Genomic DNA, 12,413 nt, shown 5'->3' on the forward strand with positions numbered 1-12,413 from the left:
TAGGCCGTTGGGACGCTCTCGTGGCAGGCCATCGACTTCATCTTCGCAGCAGACGGCATCAAGCAACAGCTGAAGCACAAGTGGGCACAACTACAGCCGCATGTGCTCAAATGACAGCCTCGGCCCGGCGTTGGCCAAATGCTTACCTCACTTTATAGAAAAGGGAAAACGACTAACTTTTTACATCTTCTAAAATCTTTTGTAACAATCAGAACATTATAAAAAGTGAAAACACTTGATACCGTTGTGTTCGATACTCCTGCTTTGAGATGCACAATTTGAATAAGTGATGAGACACTGTAGACATACGATATATTTGTATCTATATATATGGCACACAAATTCTTGTGATTAAAAAAAAAAGTCAAATACTCTTCTGTCCATTTCTTGCATTCCACTAAAAAAAAAAAAAAAGTGACATCACACTACGATGTCCTTTTCATGACATCGCATTTCACTTGAATGCTTTTTTCCCAAATTTGCCGTGTTTGTCCTTCTTGAACTTTCCTTGCTGCACGTCCTTCTTCTTTTGCTTCCCATGTTGAGGCCCTCCATTGCTCGCCGCGTCTTTTCCTGCATCGAGTTTCCTCTTCTTGTCACTATTGGGAACAGATTGAAAAGCAATGACATTTCTACAGCAGGTGCAAGCGTCAAATTTAATGCCTTGATCATATTTTTAAATTTTTTCCAGTGTAACCATGGCTGTTGTCAGCTGGGTGCAAGCGTCAAATTTAATGCCTATCATATTTTAAAATTTTTTCCAGTGTAACCATGGCTGTTGTCAGCTATTATTTTCGCCTTTTAATGATGGATGCTCGGAATGAAGCATACTGACATATTTAATGGTGAAGACTTTAGCTGTACAGCCTCCCGGCCTAAGCTGAACCTCGAAGCACAGACATCCATTTATAACTGAGATTAATTAGCTTTTTTGTCCAATCTGATATCAGCTTCAATGTGGTCAGAATCCTGAGTATCCTATAAAACCCGAGAGAGACGGTCGTTACGGCACCTTTTAATGCTGACCATCGCCGTGTTCCCAGCTTTCTTCAGCACTTCGTCCCAGTCCTCATCATGTCCGCGGATCTTGTACCTAGAACCGCAAAAGAATTAGATCACATCGACATCAAACTTGTCATTGGTTGCACGTGCTGAGATGCGCCATACTTACTCTTCCAGGTAGAGTTCCTTCACTTTCTCTTTATCCTGCTTGAGTTTCTCCTCAAACTCCTTTGCCGCCTCATTCTGAGCAAAAAAGAAACAATCTTCACCTTTGGTTGTCACAGCATTCATTTAGAATATGAATTGATTTGTTCTGGACAACAAAAAATGACAACCAAAATTTTAATTATGGTCTTTTACTTTGAAATTTTGAACCAAAAAAAAAAATATAAAATTGGAATCATTGAAACTGTTTGAATTGGTCAAGAAATGTGGAAATTAAAGCAAAAACCTCTGAAATTTAAATTCAGGGCTTCTATTTTTAAAAAAATTACCACGAAAAATTCGCAATATTTGGAATGATTTGCATCGGAGAAGAAATGTGTAAATTAGAGGTAAATCTCAAATTTTGTGGGCAATTACGACTTTAGTGATAGGCAGTGGGTTTCAATTTGCTCCCTGGTAAATCTGTTGGTGAGGCTTTGTGAGAACGGCCGTACCAGATCATCCTGGAGGCTTCGGACCGTCGGCTCCATGGTGATGTCTTTTGTTGTTGCCATGTCCGCTTCGATGGCCTTTTCTTGGATGCTGGTAAAAATCTACAACATACAGGTTGTGTCTCAGTGGAGAGGATCATAAAGTGGGAATATTGGTGCATCACACCGCCGAGTTACATAACTGAACTCATGAGATGTCAAGTCAGATATTTGGCAGAATAAAATTCCCATCATCGATTAATAAATTGATTAATTTTTTTAAAAGTATATATAATGAATGAAAATGTATTTTTTGATTAGTTAACGCTCACAACAAATAAGATATGAATTACATGCAGAACATTTGACTGTTTTACAATATTTTGACCTTTTGTATAACTTTACAACAGAGTGAAAAATCGGCAAAAATGGGCATTTTTGGAGGGGATGCGGCAGTGTTGACTTTGTCATATGTCAACGTGTGGAACTCCCCCCAAAAATAACCAGCCAGTGTTTGTCTACAGCTAACATTGGCGGTTCGTTTCATCGGGCGGGCTTGAGTCGCGACGGGTGTGAACGTACTTGCACAAATTTGCGCAAGAGGCGGTTGAAGAGGCCCATGAGCTGCGAGCTTGGGAGGTCCACCTCCCTCTCCAGCTGGTCCACCGATTTGTGTTGCAGTCCGATGCCCAGCAGCATTGCCTGGAAAACATTTTCCTAATGAGACAGGGCTTTGACGCCACAGAAAGGTTACAGAAAGGGCACCAAAAAAACAAAAACTATTGAACTTTTTAGCGACTAGCTTAAAAAAAAAAAAAAAAAAAAAAAACACACAAAGAGGGGAATTTCTGAAGAGCGAACGTGGCTTACACACTGCGCCACTGACAGTGAGACGTCACCCAGCTGATTGAGGAAAAACAAGCGCGCCACGGTCGGGATCAGGTCCATGATGAGGTGGTAGTCCACCATGCTGCGCGAGTACAATTCCAGACGCTTGAGGTCGTACGGGCTGAAGTGGACCGCCAGCTCTGAGGCACTCATCGCTGCCAGGAGCAGAGACGAAGAGTGAGCTGTGAGACGCCGGCGAGGAGCGCTCCCCCCTGCGCCCACCTACCGCTCGCGGCTTCTTTGGTGCTCTTGTTCTGCAGGATGCTGAGGGCCAGGCTCGGCCAGAAGCTGCTAAACTGGTAGGAGAGCAGGGACAGGAAACGCCTGCGGAAATCTGAAGGACGCAACAAGGCTCGGTGGGGAGATATACAGAATGAGATGAAAGACCAGAGAAGTGGTGTTGACATTCACCTTTGCGGAATGCAGACAACCACTGGCTCGGCTGCTCGTCACTGTGCAGCTCCTTCAGCATCACGCACGAGTGCTCGCCCGTCAGGTCGTTCTGCCAAAAGCGCAAGCGTGCATGAACACGCAGCAGACAAAGTGGACACTGCCTGGCCTCATACTTTTTGTTTGGCTGAAAATTTGGATTCAGTCAATGAAATCGCAATTTCATTTTTGTCGTAATGATCCTCCTCACACCCCAAAAGTAATAAATATGAAATGTAAATAAGGTAAATAAAATAAATAAATAACATTAAAAAAATCATAACCTGCCCTGTTCTCGAAAAAAATTTCACCGTATTAAATTTTTTTTTTTTAACTCTTGCATTCAATGAAGAAAATTGCCTAATTTGTATTTTTTTTCCTTTAAAAATAAGAATAAAAAACATTCTGCCTTAGAAAAAGAAGACGACGACTGTATTTCATAACTTACATTTCGCCCCCAAAAAATATCGGGTTAAAATTACACAATTTTTCCAAAAAACAAAAATGACTTTATCTTTGTATTATGGCTTTTTCTTGAAATATTATACTTTTATTTTGTAAGGTTACAATCATTAGTTCTCTTTTACTGCGGCTCAGAATTGTCTTTCCATCAGTTTGTTTCGATTTACGATGTGTTCTGTCTCCGACTGTAATAAATTTTTAAAAAATTGTAGACTATTAATTTCTTACGTAGTTTATTGTTTTAGCCGTCTTGGTTTTCATGCGTCTGATTTTTACCCTGTGTGCAGTACTTGGCAGGCAGCTGTGATTATTTTTTTAAAGTGCTCTCGAAATAACGTGGACTTTTGAGTTTTTGGAAGTGGGTAAACTTAGCAACACAAATTCAAATACATTGAGATGACAGTCATCTTCCATACTTACTGGCGTTTGTCTCAAGTAGACCGTCGTATAGCCTGCTTTCTTCCAGAATCTGTCAGATCGAAAAAAAAAACAACACATTTTTCACTGAAGAACATCTTTTGACCTTGCTGCGCTTCTTTCCCAACTGAAGCGTGTTCTCACTTGAGCAGCTGCGTCGTCAGCCCGTAGGAGACCCCCAGGTAGTCCAGTCGCTCCGCTTGCCTCTCGCTCAGCTTCAGCAGCAGCGGCGGGAGCTCCTTGCGAGGCGTCACGACCTCCTCGAGGAGCGTGACGGCCTGCGACCACATCCGGGACCGTTTGGGTCTCGTCTCATTCAAACGACTTGCCGCGAATCCGTTTCATTGAACTACCTCGCTGCTGACCGGAGTGATTTCATTGCGCTGGGGCGCCGTGCTCTCATCCATGGTGGGGAACTTGCCCTCGTAGTACATCTGCAGCAGCTGGAGCACTCTCGAGCCGTAGCCCATCTGTTGGCCAGAAAAGGGACCTCTGCTTTTTAAAATCAAATGTTGCCCTTGAGCACTGAAGTTTGCCCGCCTTTGCTTCATAAAGTACAGATATTATTTTCATGAAAGGATCTTAGACTGGATTAAAACAATTCTGTATGACCCTTACCCCTTGATAGTCTGGATTTACAGCGATTCGCACCACCCTGCCGCCAGACAGGCTGCCAAACTCCGGATCTTGGAACTGTCGGCAAAAGGCGCAATGAGAAAATCCAAACAAAAGACAATTTCATGATCCAGTTCGTGCGCACCTGTTCAGACACGGTCCATGGAATGAGGTCGCCGGACGCTTTCTTCCCTCGAGAGAGGCTGTTGAGGATGGACTGTCGGGATATTTCGCCTTCCAGACACACCTGCGCATTCCCAGGGAATGAGATAACGTGCAGGAAGAGGTACCGCATGGTGAAGTGCATGTTGGAATATATATATATTTTTTTTTATGGGTAGTGTTTAAGTAAACCTGAGCAAACATCAAGCTAAACATGAGCCTCATTGTTATCATCGACAATCGTTGACTCAGAACATTGCACACAAGGCACGCTGCTCTGATCCAATTTCCACGTTAAGCACCTGCACCACAGCGAGGACCTCGGGCAGAGAGTTCTGCGTCGGGGGGACGGGCGGCAGAAGACAGAAGAGGTGATGGGCCGGAGCGTCGGACAACATCTGCAAGTCATTGGGCGAATTCTGGAGGGGAGGAGAAGACGTCAGTGGGTAAACGTAAGAAGAAATGAAGGACTGGAAAAGCAGCTTCCGGTCTCACCTTGTAGTGGGACGCCACATAAAGAGCCATCAGCCTCTGCAGGAAGGCCTCAGACGCCTTGTGGTAGCAAAACAGTGTGTCTCTGTTTACGTAATATCTAATCGCAGGTTGTTAAGGCCGAACGCTTGTTCCATCTCTGTTCAAGAAGCATCAGCCCAGTTGAAGTGAGCGACATGAGGCTAACCCTGATTCATACCGCTTTACCCAATCAAATAGTCCAGGGATACAAGTCACAGGTTTGTGGAAGAGGACAACCGGAGATGAGTCTCGGAATGTTCAGGCAGTCCAGGCAGAGCAGCTCATTGAGCCACTTCTCCACTGCGTCACCAGCCGCGTATCGAATGGACTCGTGCAAGCTGACCTCGTGAAGTGTGCGAGCTGCGCGGGGGAGCCGACAGACAAGTAAGATGCTGGAATGGGAGACCTACAGTACGGTACAAACGCACCTGCCGCGAGCCTGGCTGTGGTGGTGCTCCTGTTCTCGGCTGACATGTTCTGTTGGCTGTCGGCGCTCTGCTGCCTCAACTGCTGGATCAGTTTGAGGGAGAGCGAGCGACCGGTGCCTTCGTAGCTGCAGAGTCAAATGGAAGTACCTCAAAAAGATGCATTTGGCCAACACAACTCGAATAAGATCCATTATAAGTGTTGTGTGTGTATATATATATATTTTAATCCAACTTCCTGTCAGAGAGGGAGTCATTAAACTATGAAGTTATTGCAGTTCATTCCAGGTCATTATTCAGTCCACATCCTTTGGCCAACACAACTCGAATAAGATCCATTGTAAGTGTTGTATATATATATATATTTTTTTTTAATCCAATTTCCTGTCAGAGAGGTAGTCATTAAACAATGAAGTTCTTGCAGTTCATTCCAGGTCATTATTCAGTCCACATCATTCCATACTTTTTCAATTAGCATTTCAGCCTTCACACGCAATATATTGAGAAGTTGCACACTCTCGTTACAAAATCGGCGCAAACACAACATTGCTGATATAACACCGTAACTATGGTGAAGCATGCAAACATGACAACTGAAATTGAGGCCTGAGTCAAGGTTTAGTCCTTTTTCCATTGCTCTTTTGCCTTGCTCATTTTTGTTTACGAATGCATTTGCGCTATGATTTGGCTTCTTGTACACATGAGATGTGTTATTTTTGTTTTATTCTGCTCCGCCCCCAATTTTTTTTTTAATGATTTTTGGGGCATTTTTTTAATCATTTACATGACAGGAAGCTGACATTTTAACGCAGGTATGTGGACTTTTATATTCCCTGTAAATGTACCTCAGATAGGATCAACATATGCAGTGAAAACGTACTGACCCGTTGATAGTGGAGGCCATGAAAACCAGATACGGTCCCAGCAGCTTCTTGACCAGCGGTAAGGGGATGGCAGCAGCCTCATCAATCACCAAAAGTTCAGCCTGGCCTAATTTGACAGCGTCACCCGGATGGATATACTGCAGACAAAAAGGTTCTGTGTGTCTTAAATGGAAAGCAACGCACACACTGAAAACAGATCGGGGACCGTGCGTTTACCTGAATGGTCTGCCTGTGCTCTTTAAAGACGTTCACCCTCACGACGGCTTTGTTGAACTCTGGATTCAGCGACTGGATGATCTCGTAGTCCAGATGCTCCTACAAGAAACGAAGACGACGTGAAGCGCGGGGGTGTTCAACAGGCGACATGATGCTCATGCGCATTACCTGATACTGAAGCGCATCGAAGCCTTTAAAGATGAACTCAAACATGGTGTGGAGGTTGTCTGGGCTCGGGGAGGTGACAAAAATGTTGGAGTAGCTGGAAATGACATAAGAACACTGTTAGAGAGGCCCGTAAATTATGTTTGGTCGATTATGTTGTTGGGGCAGCACTTCCATGGGACACATTTCTTGTTTTCATTCGTGTATTGGCCACTTTTCATACTCTTGTGGACTTATGCCTACCCAAAGGCCACAGCTCCAGCGACAGCCAGCCCCAGCGCGGCGGATTTGCCTCGGCCACGAGCGGCCGTAAGAGCCACGGTACTCCTCAGGGTCTTCTCCGAGATGGCTTCGATGAACTTCAGCACAGCTTTGGCCTGACGAAGAACACGCATCATTAGATAGTGCTACAAATTCCAACATGGCAGACGTTCTCCTGACAAATCAGAGTTAAACCACAATCTTCAGGATGAATATGCCCCAAATAACGTACAAAACTTGACTTGAATCAGGACGACAGGCGTGGGACGTCTATCTTTCATGAGAGATATCGCCGCAAGCTATTTGGTGTTTGTGGCGTTTTTTTGTAACACTTATTCCAACCTGTTATAAGAAGCACTCTTAAGAGGCAAAGAACAAGTATCCACCCAAAGCTACATGTCGATGTCTATCTAGCAAGCCAACTACCTTTGTAACTATATCCATGTTTTTACATGTCGCACATAAGAAATATCCCATATTAAAAAAAAAAAAAAAATCTAAAGCTCATCATAAAATACACAAACTCAACTAAAATAGAAACCAATAAAAACTAACAAGCTCTCTTTAAAAGCTAATTGCAACTAAATTAATTTGAAAAAGTAAAACCAAAATACAAGTGAACTATAATCAGAATCATCTTTATTGGCCAAGTGTGGAGAACACACAAGGAATTTGTCTTCGTGATGAAAAATCCCAAATGATTACAACCCCGACTCAGTGTTTAATTTCAGGACGTTCAATTAAAAAGGATTTTCACCTGGTCCATGGTCCTGCAGTTATCTACCAACACACCCACTGGCTGAGTGTCTTGGAGAGTCTCTTTGAGGTCTTTCAGCTCCTGTTCTTTTGGAGACAAACCATCCTCCTGAGTCACAAGGGGGGTGGGGGGGATGATTAGTTCCAGAGCGCCGAGTCAACAAAAAAGAAGCAGCGGTTTTATGTACGGGCACCTGCGTCTTTGGCGGAACAGGCTTAATGTTGGCCATGTGGCTGGAGATGGGCAGGATGTTGAGTTGGTCGTCGATGACGACACAGTTTTTGCAGGAGGCAAGGGACAGGATGAACCTACGAAAAGTCAACAGGAACACTTAGTCATTGCTGTGAAGTGTTCTTCATGTAAACAGAATTTACCTCTCATTGAACCTTCCAACCACGTCCTGATGAGCCTCAGTTCTGTAACGAGCATGCACATCCTGGAAGAAAAGTACACAATAATTATTGTATCATGTAACTTCGAAAGAGGTGCGATATGGCTAGATCAGCTTAGTTGAAGGGAGACAATTTAATTTTACCGCTCTCAAATTGCACAAATTCAGATATGCAGACCTGCATTGTGGAAAAGTTGAAAGACTTACCATGGTCATTGTGTAGAGCTGCTTGAGGGAGTTCACTGTCCGTAACAGTATGACTACAATACCGCCACCTTCAACTGTCTCAACAGTTCTAGCTAGTAGGTTGGGAGTGAGGGCTTCAAAATCCTGTGCAAGAAGGTCAATAAAGCGCTCACAATTTCATCTCCACTTTCATTTGGGCAATGGTGGATCTGGAAAACATTTGTAAGCACTGATGGACTCACCTGTAGGACACACATGCCAAAAGTGTTACCCAATATCTTGTGAGTCTCATTGTAGTAACAGTAGCGAATGTTTGTGGCAGCAACAAAAAGCTCAAAAGGGTCATCCTGATTCAGATTCAATGTGCCCGTTTTTATTTTCTTCTGCAGCTGCTTCATACGTTTCTTGCGATTGCTGCTTGGACACATGTGAGATCAACTGTTAAAAACTCCAAACATAGAAGGAATACGAGAGGACATGCATTGTCACCTGCTGAAGCCAAGTTCTTTTTTGTAGCACCACAGAACGGATGGTCGTGCTCGAACGCTTGCTTTGGAGAGCATGTGATGCAGAATCACCACCTGGACCATAAACCCAAATTAATGGCGATCCTGCTGAGTGCCAACAAACCCAAATCCAGTAAAAGAATCAATATGTTACCTGATCTCTCCCGCGATCGCCCACCACGACAAACATGGTGCGATGCTGCAGAGCAACTCCATTCTCGATCTGGACACGAATGCGGTTGTCAACTTTCTTGCGGACAGTTGCCATTGTTTTACTGGGGAAAAATACAGAGGAATCATTCACTTTGTTACCTTAACAGACCTTAACACTGCATCGAGCTGCACCACAACATCACAAGCGTCAACGTGATTGTTCATTCATACATTCATGTATGAATAAGTGCCTATGAAACAATAAGACCTAGCAATCTTTGAAAGCACGCATAATTCCAATGTTACCTTGTATCTCCAAATTTGAAATTTTCGTTTAAATGTATGCTTCGATCATGCGAGTGTTAAACTCACATGGAGCGACACGTTTCATAAAGGACCCTTTGCCGTGACGTCATTATCATGCGACGCGGGTCTTACCTATCCGTAAATTACTTTTTTTTTTTTCACCGCACGTGCAGTGCAAGATTTTTTTGTCCAACTAATTAAGTTGCTAACTTATCATTTTTGGTGTCTCACGCGTAATACCAGTTATATTATCCCGCGCCGGTATCTTTTGTGAATGTATTTTGAGAAAGGTTTTACAGCTCCGTAAAAAAAAGTCAGAATTCTGACTATAAAGTCAGAATTCTCACTTTAAAGTCAGAATAATGAAATAAAAGTCAGAATCTTGCCAACCTTGTTTTTTTTTTTTCCATTGGCCCTAATCCCCTTCCGTAGCTCCGAGACCGTTATTAGCGCTTGAAATTGATTTAAAACATGAACGATGTGACAAAAGCCTGATCATTAGCTTTTTGGGTCAAATATGTAAGAATGGGATAACATTTTTGTTTCTTGCTTGACAAAAAAAAAAAAAAAAAATCACATTTATCACAATACGCCACCAGGGGCGCCATTTACGGTTTCAAAAGAAAAAAAAACAGAACGTTACTTATCACAATAGCGGCTTGCCTCATTAGTTCATTGAAATGTCAATAGTCCTGGAGCTGCACTCATAATAATATAAAGTTATGCAATACAAAATCATGTGGGGCACATCAGTGTTGGTGGTTACCAAGCCTGTCTCACAGCTCTTGGGTTCAAATCTTGCCTTGGGCCTTCTAATATTGCATGGGTTTTCTCCAACTTCTTCCCACACTGCAAGCAAAATGGGTTGATTGGTTGTGTGCTCTGTGACTGACTGGCACATTGGTTGTGTGCTCTGTGACTGACTGGCACCAAGTCCAGTGCAAACCCCATCTCCTGCACACAGTCAACTGGGACAGGCTTCAGCTCAACTTGACTGTCATCCTCACCCAAAAGTATGGCATGTGAGTGAACTGGATGGAATGTCATAACAGTGATTCTAATATTAAATCACACAATAAAACATACTGGAACGTTTTACTCAAGAGCAAATACAAAGCTGAATATTGGGTATGCAACACAACTTTATTGAAACCCTTTAAGCAACATCAATTTACAAACAAGGAGAGGGAGCTTGTTGAACATAAAAAGGTTTGTTTTTCCAGAACCAAAATGACATTAACAGAAAAAGGGAATCAAATCCCATGGATTGGACCAGCAGTGGCAGGTGCATTTTAATACAAAAAATAACTTATGAAATCTTTCAAGTTTCCAGGAATATTGTTAACACATGGCCTCTGTAAATCGCTGATTGCATTTACAGCTTTACTTGTGTCCAGACTAAATGATTTTATATTTCAATTATCAAAGCAGCTGCTACTTTGATTGGAGGAGACAGCAACAATACCACTGATGAACATACTGAAGAGAGCAAGAGTGAGCTTGGGGAAATGAATTTTTGAATTTGGAATTTTCAGTGTGGTACACTTGGTTCAGTCATTATGAGAGGCCTTTCAGGTTCTCATCGCCTGACTGCTGCCTCTCGAAGTACCTCTGGGTCCCTGGCCGGCTCCACGCTTGTAGTTCTGTTGGTAACCATCCTTGAGCAAATAAGTGAAAAGAAAAACACAGATTTTTATTAGGGAGCAAAACCCTCAAGTCCCAAAAAAAAATTAACAATTGAAGAAGTGTTTCATACCCTCTGATAATTCCCATTTGAGTAATCCCGAGGTGTGCTGAACTGAGTCTGTCCATAACCAGAGTTGGGAGTGTTGGCAAAAGGAGGGCGATAACCGTCATAGCCGCCTAGAAATTAAAACTTGGTACAGTTATTTCCAGCAACAAAATGTGAGCGCCCCCCCCCAAATGTAAAAATATATTTGTATGTTTTTCATATATAAACATTCAACAAAAACACAATGTTTGTAACTCTACATAAACCATGTATTATCATTATCATCAATGTTCAGACTTTTTCTGTAGTGGCACACAAATAATGATGAATCCAAAGTCGACTGAAGGCAAAAGCTAACCTCTGAAACCATTGGATGAGCCTCTGTAGCCATTGATCATGCCTCTGGCGTTGCGGGGGCCACCACGTGACATCCCTCTGCTGTTGTAGAAGGACTGAGGCTGCCTGTTGAAACCTGGGCCTGGCTGCGAAGGCTGCTGATGGCCTCCAGACTGGTCTTGGGAATGGAAGGCACCAACTATTTTCAGACAAAATAAGGGTAAAAAAAATCATTATTGGTTTAAAATACTAAATAAGTAAGGGCAGGATGGGATGGGATGGGGGGGTGCCCACCAGGTTGCAGTTGTTCTGGCTGCATCTCTGCTGGTTCCACAGGATGCTGAGGCTGGCTGTTGAAGGCTTGGTTGAAGCTGTTCTGGTACTGGCCGGGCTGGCTCAAAGCCTCCGTCTCACTCGCAGGCGGGACTGGCGCGTTGAGATTGAACACCTACCAGGACATATCGGCAGCGTTTTGGTGAAGGCAAAACCAGAGAACATGTTCAGTGTTATGTTTTAAACTCAAACACAATTCCAAATTACATAGAAAAAAAAGCATCCTGGGGAACTCATTACAAGGTAAAACTGTATTTGGTCTCCAATAAACGCAACAATCTGCTGACAGGAGTGAATAGACTAGCTTTGTCATTGGACCACAGGGTGCAACGAAATGGAATAGACAATTTATACAAGAAACAGAAAAACAATGACAAAACGAGTCAACCTTTAACAGCACCCGGTTTTTGCAGATGTAAAGAAAAAAAACAAAACAACAACAACCCAACAAACAGACATTAACACCCGACATACAGACTAACAGCTGTGGAGGATGACTAACAGCCCTCCTGCAGAGTGCAGTCAGCAAGGCGCCACCACATCCCATTCTGCAGGTGCACCACAATCAGAGATGAAAGTGGACTTTTATGAAAATTCCGGAAAAAATAAATAAATAAATAAATGTGTGTGTGTGTGTGT

General features: G+C 43.1%; 2 protein-coding genes across 3 annotated transcripts in view; both read right to left on the bottom strand.

The window, feature by feature from the left end:
- Positions 1–295: 295 nt before the first annotated feature.
- Positions 296–9,474, bottom strand: nat10 (N-acetyltransferase 10). Of its 2 annotated transcripts, none has more exons than XM_019857206.1 (29): positions 9,374–9,474; positions 9,069–9,189; positions 8,898–8,989; positions 8,651–8,822; positions 8,430–8,552; positions 8,206–8,267; positions 8,025–8,139; positions 7,832–7,939; positions 7,057–7,190; positions 6,817–6,910; positions 6,649–6,747; positions 6,433–6,569; positions 5,552–5,676; positions 5,333–5,483; positions 5,106–5,202; positions 4,913–5,029; positions 4,594–4,695; positions 4,452–4,526; positions 4,187–4,303; positions 3,978–4,111; positions 3,837–3,885; positions 2,937–3,027; positions 2,752–2,859; positions 2,508–2,680; positions 2,220–2,339; positions 1,662–1,760; positions 1,172–1,245; positions 1,013–1,093; positions 296–602 (listed from the first exon to the last, which is right to left on the bottom strand). In XM_019857206.1, the coding sequence occupies exons 2-29, from the start codon at positions 9,180–9,182 to the stop codon at positions 455–457; spliced, it is 3,111 nt and encodes a 1,036-aa protein (XP_019712765.1). In that variant the 5' UTR covers positions 9,183–9,189; positions 9,374–9,474; the 3' UTR covers positions 296–454. The 2 variants fall into 2 exon arrangements, with proteins under 2 accessions (XP_019712765.1, XP_019712766.1); XM_019857207.1 differs by having other exon boundaries at positions 296–599; positions 9,374–9,473.
- Positions 9,475–10,495: 1,021 nt separating this feature from the next.
- caprin1b (cell cycle associated protein 1b) overlaps positions 10,496–12,413 on the bottom strand; it is a 10,810-nt gene continuing 8,892 nt past the window's right edge. The window contains exons 15-18 of the mRNA XM_019857243.1: positions 11,736–11,889; positions 11,464–11,640; positions 11,130–11,236; positions 10,496–11,031 (exon numbers count right to left, since the gene is read on the bottom strand). Coding sequence (XP_019712802.1) covers positions 10,945–11,031; positions 11,130–11,236; positions 11,464–11,640; positions 11,736–11,889 — 525 coding nt within the window. The 3' untranslated portion in view covers positions 10,496–10,944. The remainder of the gene's footprint in view (positions 11,032–11,129; positions 11,237–11,463; positions 11,641–11,735; positions 11,890–12,413) is intronic.

The sequence above is a fragment of the Hippocampus comes genome, unplaced genomic scaffold (genome assembly GCF_001891065.2).
Source record: "Hippocampus comes isolate QL1 unplaced genomic scaffold, H_comes_QL1_v1.1 scaffold186, whole genome shotgun sequence".
Lineage (NCBI taxonomy): Eukaryota > Metazoa > Chordata > Actinopteri > Syngnathiformes > Syngnathidae > Hippocampus > Hippocampus comes.

Excerpts from the sequence above, each read along its gene's own strand:
- nat10 (XM_019857206.1), bottom strand. The coding sequence starts at position 9,182 with ATGGCAACTGTCCGCAAGAAAGTTGACAACCGCATTCGTGTCCAGATC. Across the intron at positions 7,191-7,831 it reads ACTGCAGGACCATGGACCAG|GCCAAAGCTGTGCTGAAGTT; the intron begins GTGAAAATCCTT and ends GTTCTTCGTCAG. Across the intron at positions 3,028-3,836 it reads TCTACTTGAGACAAACGCCA|AACGACCTGACGGGCGAGCA; the intron begins GTAAGTATGGAA and ends CGCTTTTGGCAG.